The 17,867-nt window shown below is 28.8% G+C and overlaps 8 protein-coding genes across 8 annotated transcripts; 2 read left to right on the forward strand and 6 right to left on the reverse strand.

Moving 5' to 3' along the window:
* Positions 1 to 892: 892 nt before the first annotated feature.
* On the forward strand, positions 893 to 1,285 carry OCT59_013491 (uncharacterized protein; the record flags this gene model as incomplete). Its single annotated transcript, XM_025333790.2, has 1 exon — positions 893 to 1,285. One exon carries the CDS (start codon positions 893 to 895, stop codon positions 1,283 to 1,285), a length of 393 nt encoding a protein of 130 aa, XP_025189715.2.
* Positions 1,286 to 1,646: 361 nt separating this feature from the next.
* OCT59_013492 (uncharacterized protein) lies at positions 1,647 to 2,813 on the forward strand. Its single transcript, XM_066141555.1, has 5 exons — positions 1,647 to 1,684; positions 1,805 to 2,130; positions 2,191 to 2,327; positions 2,411 to 2,523; positions 2,602 to 2,813. The coding sequence occupies exons 2-4, from the start codon at positions 1,970 to 1,972 to the stop codon at positions 2,515 to 2,517; spliced, it is 405 nt and encodes a 134-aa protein (XP_066001684.1). The 5' UTR covers positions 1,647 to 1,684; positions 1,805 to 1,969; the 3' UTR covers positions 2,518 to 2,523; positions 2,602 to 2,813.
* An 8,987-nt stretch (positions 2,814 to 11,800) lies between these two features.
* Positions 11,801 to 12,516, reverse strand: OCT59_013493 (uncharacterized protein; the record flags this gene model as incomplete). The annotated part of the gene is made up of 2 exons (XM_066141556.1): positions 11,801 to 12,082; positions 12,178 to 12,516. The coding sequence occupies 2 exons, from the start codon at positions 12,514 to 12,516 to the stop codon at positions 11,801 to 11,803; spliced, it is 621 nt and encodes a 206-aa protein (XP_066001685.1).
* A 302-nt stretch (positions 12,517 to 12,818) lies between these two features.
* Positions 12,819 to 13,151, reverse strand: OCT59_013494 (uncharacterized protein; the record flags this gene model as incomplete). Its single annotated transcript, XM_066141557.1, has 1 exon — positions 12,819 to 13,151. One exon carries the CDS (start codon positions 13,149 to 13,151, stop codon positions 12,819 to 12,821), a length of 333 nt encoding a protein of 110 aa, XP_066001686.1.
* A 388-nt stretch (positions 13,152 to 13,539) lies between these two features.
* OCT59_013495 (uncharacterized protein) lies at positions 13,540 to 13,761 on the reverse strand (the record flags this gene model as incomplete). Its single annotated transcript, XM_066141558.1, has 1 exon — positions 13,540 to 13,761. One exon carries the CDS (start codon positions 13,759 to 13,761, stop codon positions 13,540 to 13,542), a length of 222 nt encoding a protein of 73 aa, XP_066001687.1.
* Positions 13,762 to 14,600: 839 nt separating this feature from the next.
* OCT59_013496 (uncharacterized protein) lies at positions 14,601 to 15,392 on the reverse strand (the record flags this gene model as incomplete). Its single annotated transcript, XM_066141559.1, has 4 exons — positions 14,601 to 14,743; positions 14,830 to 14,865; positions 15,028 to 15,169; positions 15,306 to 15,392. The coding sequence occupies 4 exons, from the start codon at positions 15,390 to 15,392 to the stop codon at positions 14,601 to 14,603; spliced, it is 408 nt and encodes a 135-aa protein (XP_066001688.1).
* Positions 15,393 to 15,880: 488 nt separating this feature from the next.
* On the reverse strand, positions 15,881 to 16,150 carry OCT59_013497 (uncharacterized protein; the record flags this gene model as incomplete). Its single annotated transcript, XM_066141560.1, has 1 exon — positions 15,881 to 16,150. The coding sequence occupies one exon, from the start codon at positions 16,148 to 16,150 to the stop codon at positions 15,881 to 15,883; it is 270 nt and encodes an 89-aa protein (XP_066001689.1).
* Positions 16,151 to 16,396: 246 nt separating this feature from the next.
* On the reverse strand, positions 16,397 to 17,014 carry OCT59_013498 (uncharacterized protein; the record flags this gene model as incomplete). Its single annotated transcript, XM_025329885.2, has 2 exons — positions 16,397 to 16,533; positions 16,600 to 17,014. 2 exons carry the CDS (start codon positions 17,012 to 17,014, stop codon positions 16,397 to 16,399), a joined length of 552 nt encoding a protein of 183 aa, XP_025189718.2.
* Between the last annotated feature and the right edge of the window lie 853 nt (positions 17,015 to 17,867).

Here is a 17,867-nt window from a genome sequence, read left to right on the forward strand (position 1 = left end):
AAGTGGGTGTTTGATAGCCAGATCGAATCCCAGGAATTATTGAAGCGGTAAAAACAGAATAATAGGATAGAGTATTAGCGTAGATCTCATGTGTCATGTATAACGGGCAGTGTCCCGATCTTGTATTTATTTTTGCATGTATTAATAAAAAATTGGCAAAAATGATCGGCGTTACAATTTGTAACGCGTACGTGATTTATTTTTATTTTGAATGCTTACTTATCTTTGTCGAGATATTTAGATCATGTCATCAGAGCTTAAATTATTGAGACAACGCATTAGCGAGCTTGAGACCAAAAATGCTAAGCTTGAGACTGAGAAGGCTGAGATTGAGGCCAAGAATGCTGAACTCCTAAAGCTGGTCATGGAGAAAGATGCCAAACATGATGCTGAGATTACTGAACTCAAGCTTAGAGTCGGTGAGCTTGAAACCAGACTTGCAATAGTGAACAGGGTGTTATTGAAGTAACTGGACAACCACAGAATGATAAGAAAGTGATAGTAGAGGTGCGGTTATCTATAGATAACCCGTTATCAGCTGTTGAGGTATCCGGCTCCATAGTAGACCAGCAAAATAATGCGAATCAGGGATGTCAAGTCTACAAGCAACATTGATGACCAATCAGCAAGAACATTGGTATACAACGAGATCAAAGCCCTTCTCCCCGACATTACTGATGTAAACTTACTATTTACAGGAAACGGAATAGATAAAATCCAAGCAGTTACTTATAGCGCGAGTGCGATTTCGAGTTTATTCTGATTTAAATGATTTTCCAAAAAAAAAAGGCTGAAAAAGGCTGATGAGGATTCTGATCGCTGTTACAAATTGTAACGCGCACGTGACCAAAAAAATATCAGAACCTACCAAGACAAAGTCTAGTTATTCCATATGATGCTCGTGCTCCCTATATCAAATGTGGCTTTGAAAGAATATCCCTACCTATCCTTATATAATAGTGACAAACATAATGATGGATATGAATTTAAAACTTCAAGCTTATGTTCTGGATGTGGAAAAGAGCATAATAAAGGGAGGGTAGTTGGCCGATGCATAAAGGGTTCCTACTACATTAAGTGCCGGTCCTCACCGAATGAAAAAGAAATCAAGATAAATGCTTCACCGGAAATGATTTCATCATCTACATCTTTCTCCGGTCAGGCAAGATCATCTAACAAATCCCGACTTCCTATCTCTATTTTACCTGAAGATCCCGAAGAAGAAGCGAAAACATATCATTGGGTTGGTGCTAGAGCAGTTTCCTTATCTATCTTTAAGCAATAGTGATGAACGTGGTGACAGATTTAATCTTAATAGTTCAACACTCTGTCCTATATGTAATGGAAACCATAAAGAAAAAACTGTATGGAATATGGGGTTCTGGTGAATATTGCGGAGAACGAACTTATCGACTCAAATGCTGGAATGCTCTTCAGCGTGGTATCTGTAGAAGCATAAATAGAGACGGAAAACTATATACTACAGGATCATTGAATTTATTTTTTCGCTAGTATTCCCAAATAATCAGAATTATTGTATAGAGCTCACACCATGTAAGCACGTGGCTTATAATCTGATTTTGATCACATGACGAATCAAATTTTCGCCAGATCAAAAAAAACGCGTATCTATTAACAGTTAAGTAGACTAGACTTTTTAAACTCGCATAAATAAGTATAAGGCGTAAGTAAATTCAATTTATTATTTTCTGTTTTCAACTTACTGTAGTCTACGTTGAAATGGTAAATTTTAGAATTAGTTCAGTTCTAGATTTAGAAGACTTACGTTCCCCTAAATATATAGGCGCAACAATCACAACCACAGCAACTCGACTTCGCCGTTTTGAACCAAAATACAAATATACTGATCCAAGCGGTCGGTAATATCACCCAACAACTTACCAATCTACAAAATCTCCCTGCTCTAAATGCTGGACAACTCAACGCAATACAGAATACCCAACATCAAATGCAGAATACCCAACATCAAATGCAGACTACCCAACGTCAAATGCAACGTCAAATGCAGACTACCCAACATCAAATGCAGATTAACCAACGTCAAATGCAGACGCAACTTCGTCGAATTCAGAACTCTATTAATAACTTTACTAATAATGTTCGAGTAATGTATGTCTTTTTTGATTATCTAGTAACTTTTACCAAAATAACTACATTTCCATATTCTAGAGACGCACAATCGTTAGCGAGAACCAGAAATTCAAGTGTACAAAGCGTTCGAGAAGCTATCACACCACTTCCAAATGCCAATAATCAAATGCCGAACAATTTCCCCAGAAACACTTTGGAACTGCTAAGATTGACCGGTCAGTATATTAACCTTAATTGTTTATCAGTTATTTCTTTTACGAAATTAATCTTTTTCATTATACACTATAATTCTATAAAGTACACAAGATCGATGTTTTTTTAACATTTTATAATTTACCAAGAAACGGAAGTGTTTTAGTTAAACGTGAACGGTTAAGTAAATTCCTGGGACTCAAATTAATCTAAAGTTGTGTAAGTGATAATTTTTACTTTTATAACATTAGTAATTAGTTATCAGAAAAATAAAAATATATTAACTATAAAATAAAGGTCCTGAATCGCGTGGTCAAATAATCGTTTTCTAAAAATCTATACCGCAGAATATGCTATACGCAGTAATACGGGTTCTAAGTTCTAAAAATGATCTGCATGTGACATTCTGTTTTATGTTTATTATATCAAATATTGTAAAATTGTTGGATATTGTCAATTTTTTTTAATTTTCTTAAATAATAATAAATAAAATAAATAAATAAAATAAATAATAAAGTACTAATATTAAGACAATTTTTTTTTTTTGATTTTATAATTAAACAGTAAGTTTAGAATAATACTGTAATTTTTCCCCTTTGAAATATTGGATTATTGGTGTTTAATTTTATATATATTATTGTTTATGTATTATAAAATATAAAATATAATAATATTGGGAATTCTTTATTTTGTAATTTAAGCAAAAATGAATGGTTAAGCATTCCTCTTTACTTTTCCTAATATATCATCAACAATTTCAATTATGCAAGATATTTTGGCAGAAGACTTATTAATTGTGATATTATAATAACAATATACATGTCTATAGCATAATAGTTTACGCATTTTATAGAAAGGGAAAATATATGATTGTAAATGATTTTACTCTAATCAGTGAATGATATTGAATTATTACAATAAAAAATTAAAAAAATTTTAGTATATTAAAATGAAATACAGAAAGCTGAATCAAATTTAAACACTTTTATATCTTCTTCTTAGGAAAAATTTTTGTTTTTTTCTGAGAAAAAGAAAAAATATTTTGAAATTTTCCCACCTGAATCTTACATTATATAAATCTTAATTAATTAACTAATTAACTTTGCCATAACTGATAATTTTTTCTTCTATGTTTTCTTCTTTTTATAGTTCAAAAATGAGAAATTATGCTAGAAATTTATTAATAGAAAACTCTTATGACTTACTTTTCATACTATAATAAATTGGTTAATCATAATATCAGAAATAACTGAACAATTATCACTAATATTTGAAGAATTATATTAATAGTAATATAAAAATTAATTATAATAAAATAAAAATATAGTTTAATTTTTATAAAAAGAGCAACTGATATAATAGATACATAAAAAATTTTTTTCAGTTATCTTTAATATTCTAATTAGAGGATCAGGATGAATTTTAGTAGGTAGATTATAAATATTAGAAGTAAAATTAAAAAAATTTAAGTCAAATAAATTACTAGTTAAATAAATTATTATTAATATTAAGCTATAATTAAGTTATTTTTTGACTAGTATAAGTATAATATTTTCAGATTTTTAGATTTTTTTCAAATTTACACAAAAATTTTTCTGAACTAATTTCTTAAATATTACTAAAATCCTTGTATTTATAAAACTTAAAAATATTTAACTTTAGTTCATAAATTAAGTTTAATTTTATCAAATATGTTAATTTAAGTTATTGGAATTCTAGACATCTAATATAAAACTTATAATTGATTTTTTGCCAAAATTTGCTTTTTTTTTATTTTTTGTTTTTTGCAATTATCTTAACATCTAGTAATCTATTTGGGATGGACTTTTTTTATTTTATAAAGCTTATATTAACTATAAATTAAAAAAGTTTATTAAAATTGAATTACTAAATATTGAGAAAATTGCAAAAAAACCTAATTTTTAATTTTTTAAAAAGATTATAACTAATTTTTATCTAGGGTGATTTAGCAATTTTTCACCTAAGATGATTTGACCTATATATTTTTATATAATTTATCTGGTGATATCATCTCATTTAAATTTTATTGGCTAATTAATATGCTAATCATATTCAGATAATCTTTTAAAAAAGCGAAAGAGAGGCAATGACGATTTTATTACCTCTATAGTATCATTACAACAGGTTAGGACTAGCACTTCCTATTATATATATAGCTCTAAAAAAATTTTTAAGGCAAGTGATACTGCATATTTGATTGAATTTACCAAAAAGGCTAGACCCAAATTCCAACTTTTGCAAAGTACTGTATAATAACATGAAAGTGGTTTTGGATATGATTGTTAGTTTAATAAAGAATAAGACATATATGGAGGATGATCTGGATAAAAAGAAGATTAGGATAAAAGGAATATTGTTTAAAAAAATATTTCATGTATAATAATAGCATAAATGTCATGCATCACAGGCTACATCCCGAATCTTGTATTTATTTTTTATCTTGCATTAATAAAACGTTTTTACATTTGCATTTGCTATATAAAAAATACATATAAAAAATATTAATAAAGTATTGAAATAGCACATCATTAAGCTTGAGGCTGAGAATGTTTAAGACTGATAAAGCTAATATTGAGATTGAGTTTCTAGAAGTAATTAAGAAAAAATATACTTAGCGTAGTATTGAAAAAGCTGAATTTAAAGCTAGAATCAAAAAGCTAAAGAAAAATAAGACAGATACTGTTATTGAGAATACTGAACTTAGAATTAGAGTTGTGAAATTAAAACAAAATATAAATAAACTTAAAAAAGAATTATAATCAAAGAAAAATCATAAATTTAAGGAGAGATATATTCTAATTGCTCAAGTATTGTTTGGAAAGGAATTTTGAATTTATAGTTGAATATCGACCAGTATTTATTTTTCACTGTGTGGCATGTAAAGATGGTCATCAGTCCTACCAGTCCTACTCAGTTCTGGACCGGTCGGCCCTAGGACTTGTAGAACTGGACCGCGGTCTTTTATTTTTTCTTGGTGCAGTAGGACTGGTCTTGAAACTGACCTAGTCTTTGTATCAGTCTTTATATATAAGTTATTACATGCATATTGAAACTTTGCCTTATTTCTAAAAAAGATTGTTTCCAAAGAAAAAAAAAGAAAATTAACGTTAATACTTAATAAAGTATAATAAATCCATCTTTATACATATTATTTGTTTATAATATATGTCTGGACTGGAATGGTTTCTGGAAAACTGTTCCTAGTAAAGAAAGACTAATTGGTTTTAAAAAGACTGTCAGTCTTATTGTACGTGTTATAGAACCAAAAGACCGTGGTCCTATATCAAGATGGACTGGTCCATCTTTTTAAGATGTAGGACTGTGAGACCATAGTCTTTTAGGACTGATGACTATCTTTAGCGGCATGTGCATAGTGCATATAATCAGAATTTTGCATACACCTTTTTTAAAAAGAATGTGTAACATGTCTACAAAAAATTTTGAAATATCCTTATATGATTGGATATACACTACTTGGAAAAAAGTAGGCGGACGTCATATTTTATTAATTACTCCAAGATGTACATAATAATTTGGGCTGAAATTTTATCACGTGATAGTTTATGGTATAAATAAACAATGACGTAATTGTTATTTCATTTATAGACAACCATCAAATGTGATCGACAAATTAGGATTTTGTACTACTTCGCATCATGTATGATTTAACGGAAGCTGAACGCAACCAGATTATTGGTCTATTTAAAGGTGGCGCCACCAGACAAAAAATTATTAAAATGCTTGGCTTTTCTAGAACAGCAGTTTACCGAACTATTCAAATCTTTTGTGAAGGAAAAAGTCTTGAAACTCAGCCACGAAGTGGTCGTCCTAAACTTTTAAATTGCCAACACCAAAAAACATTAAAAAAAATTGTCAAAACAAATAATCGTCAATCAGCTGAACAAATAAAAAATAATTTTCAAGAGAAAACAGGACTACAAGTTACTACCAAGACTATAAGGAAAAATTTGCATGAACTTAATATTTTTTCACGTATTCCAGCATTCAAACCTCTTCTTAACGATAAACAAAGAGAAAATCGTTTAAACTGGTGTATTGAAAGGAAAGACTGGTCTGTTAGAAAATGGAAGTCAGTTATTTGGAGCGATGAAAGCCGCTTTACTATATTTAAAAATGATGGTCCAGGTCGTGTTTGGAGAACCCCCGAACGAAGGTTTAATGTTAAAAACATGGTTCCTTCAATAAAACACGGTGGTGGAGGTGTAATGATGTGGGGTTGTTTCTCGGGGAAAGGGGTTAGGGCCGCTAATAAAAATTAATGGTAAAATGAACCATCGTGACTATATACAAATACTCGAATCACATTTACTTCCATTTATTAATAATAATTATAATGGACGAGGTTATTTATTCCAAGATGATAACGCCCCTGTCCACACCGCTAAAAATGTTAAAAAATGGATAGAAACAAAAAAAGGTTAAAATTTTAGAAAATTGGCCGAGTCAGTCACCTGACTTAAATCCTATCGAGCACCTATGGTCAGAGCTGGAAAGGCGCATTAGAAAACGTCCCAATCCTGCAAAAAATGTGAGAGAATTGGAGTGTGCTTTACATGAAGAATGGAATCAAATTCCTAATAATACGTTAATTAATTTAATTGAAAGTATGCCACGCAGGGTTGAGGCGTGTATTAAGAATAATGGATGGCCAACTAAATATTAGTTTTGTATATGGTTTAACTAATAAAATTTAAAATTTTGACCCCACTTATTATGTACGTTTTTGAGTAATTAATAAATATGGTGTCCGCCTACTTTTTTCCAAGTAGTGTATATGTATTACAGTAGGACCTTACTTACTTATAAGATAGGTCATTCCCAGGCCTAAGGTAAAAATCATATATAAAATTATTTGCAGATCCTACTATAAAGGAAATTTTATGTTATATTGTTATGATTTTTTTTCTTTTTAGCTAATTAACCAATAGAATTTAAGAAAAAAGTAAAATTCAATAAATTGTGCACCATCTACACAGTAACTTTTTATTGAAAAATTAACACTGATATCAACCATCTTTTATATAAAGGGGATTAGATTTTGATGTTTTCTTCTGACATCATCAAATAGCATTAAAAGTGCAAGGGGGCTTCATAATACTATTTCTTCACTTTTTAATTTTCTTTACTTTCTTTCTTAACTTTTTTTTTACTATATCTTGTACTACTTATATGACTTGTATTACTCACATGACTTGTACAATATTTTAATTATTTTACTGTATTTTGTACTACTCAAAAATCTATAAATATGACTCCTTCTTCTTCATTTATTCTTATGTAACTGTTTTTAGATCTTGTGTAACTTTATTTTTTCTTTTACTGTGCCACTTCATATTACTCACGTGACTTTGTACCACTCACTTGATTTGTATAACATTTCAATTCTGTTACTGCGCTTTAAAATTTATTCAAGTGCCAGATTAATCTGATACTTACTTAAATTTTTTTAACAACATTATTTTTTTTATTCATTTTATAATTTCTTACAATTTCTTTTATAAATATCAAATTTTACATTTTATTTTTTCATACTTTCATTATTATACTTCTTTATAACATTAATTTCTTTATTATAACGAATAATATTATACTTCTTTTATAAAATTCATTTGTAACTTTTATTTTTTAACTTTATTTAACTTCATTTCATAATAATCAATACAATTTCTCTTATTACAACTCCTTTATAACTTCTCTTTTTCAGTACTTTACAAATTCTTTATATTTATTTCTAACCTTATTCTATATGTTCTTATAATTTTATAACTCTTTCTTTTAATACCTTCAAACTCATTTATACTTTTACATTAAACCCATTACTCTTTTTAATAACCTATACCAGGTTTACCTTTACCTTCATACTTAAGTATAGCAGTTTCTGGGTTTGTTACTAATAACTTCTTTTTTAATATGATTTTTTTATTCTAATCGTAAAAATCTTAATATGGTTTTATCTTTCTTTTATGACTTTATAACACAAACTAATTGCTAGTTATCTTTTATTTTCTTTTTTTTATATAAGCTAAAGAATTAACAGCTATTCTCTTTTATTTCATTCTTTTTATTATACAAGCTGAAGAATTAACAGCTATTCTTTTATTTCATTCATTCTTTTTATTCAGGGTGAAGAATAACAGCCTTTTTTTTATCTCATTCTTTTTATTCAAGCTAAAGAATAACAGCTTTTCTTTTATTCTGATTCCCTTATTCCAACTGTGAAATTTTTACAGTCTTTATAACTTATTATAATACATAGAAATTCTTTCTTATAATAAGTTTAACATTTTTATTTTCGGAGTTTTTCATAAAAATACTAAATTTGTTTATTATTATTTTTTTAGATAACTCAAATAATCACGCATTTTTAAAATAATCAATTACTTTTTATACACTAGTTTCATGAACAGGGCGGACATCCCCATATTATCACAATATTGCCGATTATTTTGCCGATTACTTGTCCAATATTATCACATAAAAAAATACTGTTGAATTAGTTTTTTCACAAATTCTACATAATAATGTAAAAAATTTCGATTTTATTTACTTTATTTTATTTATTGTTAATAAATTAGTTCTTAAAATAATTCATAAAGATTTTGTCAAATATCAGACATATATTAATTTTACAATAATTGTAAACATTTATTTAATGATAACTTTTGGGTTATCAAAAATTATCCAGGTTTATTTTAGCCATTGATTCTTGAATACTTAAATAATATACTGTAAAAGTTTCAAGTTTTACCCAAAGATTTGTGGTTTCGCCCGAAGTTTCAAAGTCATGTTAGCAGATAATCAACATATATATAGCATATATATTAATTATTGAAAATTTAACGTAAATCTAACTTTAGAAACACACCTTATTTTGCCACTGAGATCCCTCTAATTCCCTCTGTCATCAACTTACAGAGTTGCCACATCGAATAGGCATTCTCATGGTCAAACAAACAAATAAATGAATAAACGAACAATTAAATGAACAAACAAGCAAATAATTAATGACATAATTGACAAACAATATAATCAACGAATAACATATAACAATATATAACAACAACATACTACAACAACATTCTTAGTTCACAACATAAATAACGTTAGTAATATAAAATATCAAGCAATATAAAATAAATAAACTTTCTCTAAATTTTCCTCAATTTTTATCCATTTTACCTTTAATTTCAAACTTCGATAGTTCTTACTACGAAGTATTTACTTTATCTTGAAACTTCAATAATTCTCTTTACATAAATGCATATTTAATTCATCTTATAATTATCATTTTATTCAATTAAAATTAATTAAGCGAACGTTAATTAAAGTTTAGGGCGAACCTATTACCTTTAATTAATATTATCCCCTGATCGGCACCATTTACACGATTATGCAATTGTAGTTATACCTACTGGGTAGCAAAATTTATATGTATTTATTTATCCGTTTCTAGGAAATTTTGCGGTAAAAATTAACTATTGATTATACTATAATGGACTGATTTGAAAATTTGAGTAATTCGGAAAGATTTGCATTTTCCAAATGAGAAAATCTTTCTTTTAATTTATTTGTAATCTCAATATTATTTTTCAAGTGTAATAGTAATAGTTCCGAAGCTTTTAAAATTCAATTATTTTTTTAAAATCTTTTAAAATAAAAAAAAAAACCAAGCAAAAGAAAAATAAGATTCAACAATTAAATATACTATATTATACTCACGATATACTATAAAACACTTACTATTGTGTAAATGGCAGGGGATAAATCAATTATCTCCTGGCTAATTGGAATAGTAAAATTTTACTTATTCCTAATTAGCCAGGAGATAAGTAAGGTTGCTTGCCAAAACCTAGGGGTTTAGGCAAGATGGCGTTTCGCCGAAAAGCGAAATTCTGCCAAAACTATATTAAAGTTATATTAAAAAACTGGCGAAACTTTGGAGAATGGCGAAACTGCCGAAACTTATTATAAATGCCGAAACTGCCGAAACTCTGCCGAAACTATAATAAATCTATAGTTAAATTTTGACGAAACTAATCGTAGGATTTTGAAGAGGTTTAGACAAGCAACCTTAGAGATAAGTAATACTTATACTTTATTAATAAATAATTAAATTGTGTTTTTCTGAACTTAGGAATTTCACTTTTAAATTCCCTTCCTATTTATACAAACTTTCTTATACTTTCTATTCTAATATATTATGTTATGTGTTATCTTTCTATCTTTTTAATATACTATTTTTAATATGCTATCTTTTTTTTAATATGTTATCTTCTATTTTTAATATGCTATATATATTCTTTTATGTTCTATCTTTTGTGACTTATATCTTTTCGTATTATCTTTTATATTATTTTTTATATTATCTTTTATATTATCTTTTATATTATCTTTTATATTATCTTTTATGTTATCTTTTATATTATCTTTTCATATTATCTTTTATATTATCTTTTATATTATCTTTTATATTATCTTTTATATTATCTTTTATATTATCTTTTCATATTATCTTTTATATTATCTTTTATCCTGCGTGTTCCTTTAATCCGCTATCCCTCCATTTTATATGTTATCCTTATAATTCATCTTTTGTGGCTTATAATTACTCCTCCTAATTGTTTCTATTGTTGAACTCAATAAACTGGTTGCTAAGCCGCAATCGATCGACTCCCTACTTAATCTATTGGTTCCTCGTTAATCATTCAATAAACATTACATCATGTAGATCATTCCTTTTCCTAAATGTTTATCCTTTTCGGCTAATCATTTATCCATTCACGCTGATTCGAGATTAGTTCGTTCGTACTTAGTTCTTGACGGTCATAATTAATCCATTTGATATATTATTTATTCATGCTAGGTATTCGACCGCTCACACCACAATACTTTTATATTAATTTATTGATAAATGAAACTATTAAATAAAATAATTTAACATAAATTGTCAGAACATTTATTGCTTGAAATAAAGCTTCAAATTTAACGTGATATCACTTATATCATGATTGGCAAGTGATCGATATTATGATATAATGCATACCCATCCTGTTAGTTTCATGTATAAGATTCTTATTTAAAGACAATGTTTTATTGACATATTCACTGACAATTGAACTACCATAACATCTTTTGATAAACTTTACTCAATTCTGTTTCATTTCAATATTATGGATCTTTTCTGGATAACATTTTACTGTGCACAATATTTAAGCCACCCACGTGATTCAAAAAAAAGAAATAACCTATACAATAATTCAGTCTATGCAAATATGTGATTTTGCTTGATAATTCTCCTAGGTGGTTACTGGTAAGATAATAGGACTCATCATTGGTATACTTTTTGTTAAAATAACAAAATACTAATTAAATTTATTTTGACAGACGTAATTAATTCATAGTAATTTTATAATAAATAGTGAATTGGTCCGTTCACCAAATATGACATAATTAATTAGCGGAGAAGTATAATCATTGGGAATGTTTTTCTTTTGTATCTTCCATCACAATAATAAAAACTTCTATCACATTTACCATATTCATTATATCTACCGTATCCATTATATTCATCATCATCTGAATCATTTGGAATCTCCTCTTCAGAATCATTGAAATCAGAGTTATTGTCTGACTTATTTTCATTTGTTTTCTCCCTTAATTGCGAAATAACTTCTTTATTCGTTTCTTTTACTGACTGGGATGTGGAATCAATTTCCTTATCAAAATACACACAATCCTTCACACAATCTTCCAAGAGTATTTTGTAAAAATTGAATTATTAAAAGAATTAGAGTTATGGATTAAAAGGATAAGTGCTGTTGATTCACTTACCTTTGCTGAAACCAAGGGATTCACTTGCACCTCTAACGTATCAGTTTGATTGGAAGAATTATCATTAATAAAATTGTCCTGATTTTCACTGAAATCTGTACTAGGCTTATTTGAGAAATAATCCATAATCTTTTGGATTTCATCATTAGTAAACTTTGATATTTCATTCGCACTATACGACTTGATATACTGGATTTTATCCAATCCTATTTTTTTGAGAAGCTTGTAAATCTTCTCAGCTCTCTGAATTTTTTTGCACAAACCATCTCTTATTATGTCTGGGAGTGGCACCCCTGTATCTTGAGATCTTTTCTTATGAAGGATATTAATTTGCTTCATAACTTCATTGTATATTAGACCTCTTGCCTTCTTTTCACCAATTTTATTTTTATCACATAAGACCTCTAACTGAAATATGAAATTACTAGCAAAATATTTCTTCTTGATTTGCTTTCAATCTGTGCTTTTCTGTAATAAGCGCTTATCACATAACTGAGGCAAATGCTGAATAATCTTTATCATACTAGTTCCATGAAATGAAGATACTAATGCATCTGAATTATCAGATTTGCAGGACCGTGTAGTCTCAGAAATTTTAGTCACATGATTATCTTTGGATACAGATGAAGAGATTTCTTGAATCAATCCTTGCCCATTTTTTTTTCATTCTTCTTTTTCTTATTATATTGCTTTATTTCATTACTAATGATTTTCTTATGAGCCTCAAGCAAGAAATTATCCATCTCTTTCTCTTTAAGAAAGGAATTATCTATTTTTACATCTACCAATGGTTTCTCATGATATTTTGCAACTAAATTAAAGTTAGATGTACTATCGTCAAAAGGATTATCATTATACAACTGCTCTTCCACTGGTAAGGTAGCCTGTTCTACTATTGCAAGTCTGGTCTCAAGCTCCTTATTTTTTTGCTCCAATTTCTTAACTCTAACATCGCGTTTAGTATTCTCCTCCATAATCCGCTTTAAAAGTTCAGCTTATTCTGCTTCAAGCTCAGCATTCTTAATCTTAAGTTCAATGATACGCCGTTTCAATACTTTAAGCTCGGATGACATGATTGATAAATTTTATACAAGAAGTGAAATATTCAAAAGTTAGTTAATATATAAATATACATAGAGACTGACATTTTACCAAGAGAAATAGGTTATAAAGTTACCAGATTTCTGGGACTGCGCGGTCTCAGAAAAAATGTCAAGAAAAATTTTTTATTGATATATGCAAAAATAAATACATAGATCAGACTTAGCCTGTGATGCATGATGTTTATGCTAATACTTTATTCTATTATTCTGTTTTTACCTGCTTTGATAAACCCTGTGATTCAATCTGACTATCAAACACCTACTTGATTTGCCCAAACAAGTCCTTAATAGGTTCTACCAAATTGTCATAGGTCAATATAGCCTTGTTGATTGGTAATGGAAAGGGAAACAATGAACTTAACAATACATCCACTTTTCCTTCACTGTTATTATCAGAGCTGGACGAAACTAGCTTGATCATTACCCAATCCACAGCAGTTGATACAATCCCGTACATTACGTCTTCCTGCAAACCTGCCATATCATAAGTTCATTTTTTAGGATTGCGCTGGATGGATGTCTGCAGTTGGATCGCATTCTGTGCAATTCCTTGATTGATGTCCTCTTTTTTTGCTTTGGTGATTGTGATAATAATATTCCCTATCTTATAGCCCAATCAACAGGACTTTTGCTGTGACTTCCTGAGATTTCATACTGAGGATAAACCTTTATTTCACCTCCATATATTGATGTCACACCATAAATGATACAGGAAATATATTCACAACGGGTGGCTTCATTGGTGCTTGTGATATGTTGGGATGTCTTGTGTAATCTCAAAAATTCACCTATCCCTTAAACTGTAGGGGTTAAAATTAATTTTAAAAATTTTAAATTTTTGAATTTTTAAAATATCTTAAGATCTAGTGATCATAAAAAGATAAAATTATATTTGTTAGATTCCTCTTATTAATAGTAATAAAATCATAACTTTAAATTGATAGATAAAAAGTTATATTAATTTATAAATTTTTAGATTTTATAAGATATTCTATTACATAATATTTGTAGAAGGACAATTTTATTTCTATCAGATCCTTCTCATTAAGACACATCAAATGTAGTAATTCTATATTTCTAGGGTTAATGGATAAAAAGATATTTCAATTGAAAAATTTAGCTACTGTTTGTTATAATTTGTTGATCATTTACTTTTAAAAAATCATTAATCAAATTGAACTTTTTTTTTCAATTTTTACTTAGAAAATACTATAAAATTTATTACAAAAATATTGGTTTATGTAATAAAATATTTTAAGATATTTAAAAGTGTCTTTAATTAAAAAATAAAATTGCAGGCAAATTTGGCTGCAAAACAGTTTAAGGGATAACTAGATTTCGGATTTCTTCTGGCATTTCTTTAACACCTCCAGCAAAAGTAGGTAGTTCATTATAATTGTCTGCTTTCAGGCCGAAGAGTGACTTCATCTTATCAAACCTCCACGAGGAGAATGGTTGTTGCGCTGTTGTGGAAATACAAGATTAAAGCTGTTAGTATCTGTTGCGTAAATATAACGAAGAAACATGGCTAATATTAAACATTACTTACATGTGTCCAAGACAATTGGGAGGTCAACTTTGAACCCTTGAGACCAGATTATACATGCCAAATACGTTCCTTTCCGCTCTCACGATTTATGACAATATGCTCCGTCTGGAAAAGTAAAACAAGTTCGAAGCCTCGTCTTCATAGCTGACAAGGTTATTTGCCCACGAGTTACAGCCCACAAGAATTTCTCTAACTTACGCCCATACGTTGCAGTGCAGTGAACTTCTTTCATTTCAACAGGACGCTGTACTATTATATGTATGTGCTCATCGGCTGGCTGGGAGGTAAAATGTTTGCTAATCTTCAAAAGAGGTGGAAGTTCTACGCCACTGAGCTCCTCCTTGATATTAACGTTTATTTTTGTGTTGATGAGCTCAAGTTTCTTCAAAGGGAATGTCGACCTTCCATAGCATGAGGTCTTTTGCCTTAACATTATCGTCAATTTTTTCCTTGATAGCGTCCCTGAGTTCACTAACCGCCTCTGTCTTATTAAGTTTTACGTTGAAAGCATTATCGTAAGGGTTTTCACCTACGACCAAACAACTGAGTATGATAATTGACATAGCGCTTTTATAGGAATATTTGGGTCAGATAAAAAATAGTGTTACTTTCCGGAGGGAGATAAAAATTTATTTCTGTTCGGAAAAGAAAATACTGGGCGTTAATATAGGTTTTTATGTCGCACAGATATTGTATCATTACATGTGACTTTTAATGAGTGAAAGTTATTAAATAATCATTATAATCATTTAAGAAAAACTTTGACCTTTAAAAAAAGATAAAGTAATGTATAATTTTAATGAAGTTGTAAAAATACATGCAATTATATGAAATAAAAAAATATTTTTGGTTAATCATATAAAATTAATGACCGAACCATATCTTATTGCTAACGATGCTTTATTTAATAATAATAAATTTTTGCGAATACATTGCCAATACAAATATAATATTCATTGCCTGGGCTCAATACCGTATAATTTGCTGAAGAAAGGTTTCTTTTTTATTGGACTTTTTTTATTAATAAATTACCATTACATAATTTGCTCTACTATTGCTTTGATTTATCTTCTTTAATTTGATTCGCAAGATTATTAATTGCTTTAGTAAGAGAATCAAATCCATCCTTAGTCATTTTTGTTAGTTCATTGACTGAATCTATTAGATTGTCAATACTGCTTGACATACATCGACCTTCTTCTAATTGCAAATGTTCTTTTTCTAAATCCATACAATTCTTCAACAAATAATTCAGTCCAGGACAATTTCGGATGTTCAGTTTTATGAGTAATTCATTATTTGGCACCTTTTTCTTAATCATTTCCTAAGCTTCCGTCTTGAACAATAAATGAACATGCGCGTGACAGGTCTGCGCATATTTATCCCACGATATAGCAGATTCCCACTTGCCGAAATTAATTGCTACAGTATGGAATTTCAGGAGTTTCCATTGTTTTAACAGAAATGACCAGAACTCATTTCGTTTTAACAATTCCTCATTATCGCAGTGATTATCTTTTTCTTTATTAGGACAAGGTGCAAGAAGTAACTCTCAGATGATTTCTCGTCACAATAGCATAACATAATCTTCTGTAGGGAACTTCTCAAAGATAAGTTTTGTAGGACAATGAAAATTGCATATCTCTTCTCGAGAATCAAGCGTTTGTACTTTCACCATACATATATGCTCGGTATGATCATATTCTACAAAAGGTTAATAGATCGATGAGTGTTTTGACAAAAATGGCAATTATGTAGGTGCAAACTTACCACACAAATTTTTAGCATGAAAAGAAGTTCTATTACATGGAGTATACGCCTTTCTTTTTTCGAGATCTTCGCAATTTAGATTTACTACAGAAGGACCATCCATTTCGGGTGGGATTTTGTTTCGTGTTTTTGTAATGTACTTTTTTGCAATCATAACCGCTTCGGTCCTAGATTTGGTGCGTAGATATACGTCATACCACGATACTGGATCAATACAAACTCGAAACAGAACATTCTCATTAGAAATCTCAACTTCCATGCGAAATGCATTCGTTAACTTTGGTTGTTTCTTAATTGTAGATAATAGAAGTGTTGCGGCTTTTACAAGCTCTTCTGGAGTGTTGGATGCAGTTAAAGTAAAATAAGGCATATTGGAAGAATATGGTTCTATTAATTTATTTGTAGTTGTAGCCATTAAGAAAAGAGAAGAATTAGTAACAGTAAAACTTGCGAACTTGAAGGAAGAAGTATATGATTCAAAATTTAACTTATATCAAGTGAACGCGTCTTAAATCTGAATAAACTCTTATCGGACTTTAAACTTCATTGATTTATGAAAACGCGTTTTATAAGGGGGTTCCTATTAATATGATAAGAAATGATTACAAAAAATTCATCATCGTGATTATAGGATCATATGATGCTATCAAAGAGGGAGGATCCTAGGCCATTTAGAGTCCCAGCATCAAATTATTTCTTTGCTCTCACATTTTCGGAGAATATTGTATCTATAACTAAAAAAATTATTTCTCTATCTATACGCCTATCTATTATTGATTCTCACCCCCATAATCTTTCTCTACACTAGAATCCCGAAATAAATTATACCAGTGATGTTAAATGACATTGTCATTTGACCAAATTTCAAATGACCTTAAATGACATTGAAATGATATAAGAAATTATGTCATTTAAAAAAAATGTCATTTGCAAATGACAAATGACAAAATGACATATGTCATTTCTAAGTGACAATATCATTTATGATTGTCATTATGATGATTAATCTATTTAGTGGCACATTTCATAATAACTTGTTGATCGAAACTCCAAAAAGCATAACTTAAAATTGATGATATCCAAAAATGGAATGACAAGTGTGTGATATTTATTTAATCTGGAAATTTAACAATTTATTATTATTTGTTTATTAAATCTAAGATTTATCGATCTTTTTTGTGATTCTCGCATTTCGTCATTATTTTTCATAACAAATTTCTTATTTCAATATATACGAGTTTGTATAAAATTAAAATGAAAGAAAAGCA

The sequence above is a fragment of the Rhizophagus irregularis genome, chromosome 21 (genome assembly GCF_026210795.1).
Source record: "Rhizophagus irregularis chromosome 21, complete sequence".
NCBI lineage: Eukaryota > Fungi > Glomeromycota > Glomeromycetes > Glomerales > Glomeraceae > Rhizophagus > Rhizophagus irregularis.

Bases quoted from the DNA above. Each gene is read 5' to 3' on its own strand.
- OCT59_013492 (XM_066141555.1), top strand. From the start codon at position 1,970: ATGCAGAATACCCAACATCAAATGCAGACTACCCAACGTCAAATGCAA. The intron at 2,131-2,190 runs GTATGTCTTTTT...TCCATATTCTAG, and splicing joins ACTAATAATGTTCGAGTAAT to AGACGCACAATCGTTAGCGA. The intron at 2,328-2,410 runs GTCAGTATATTA...AATTCTATAAAG, and splicing joins GGAACTGCTAAGATTGACCG to TACACAAGATCGATGTTTTT.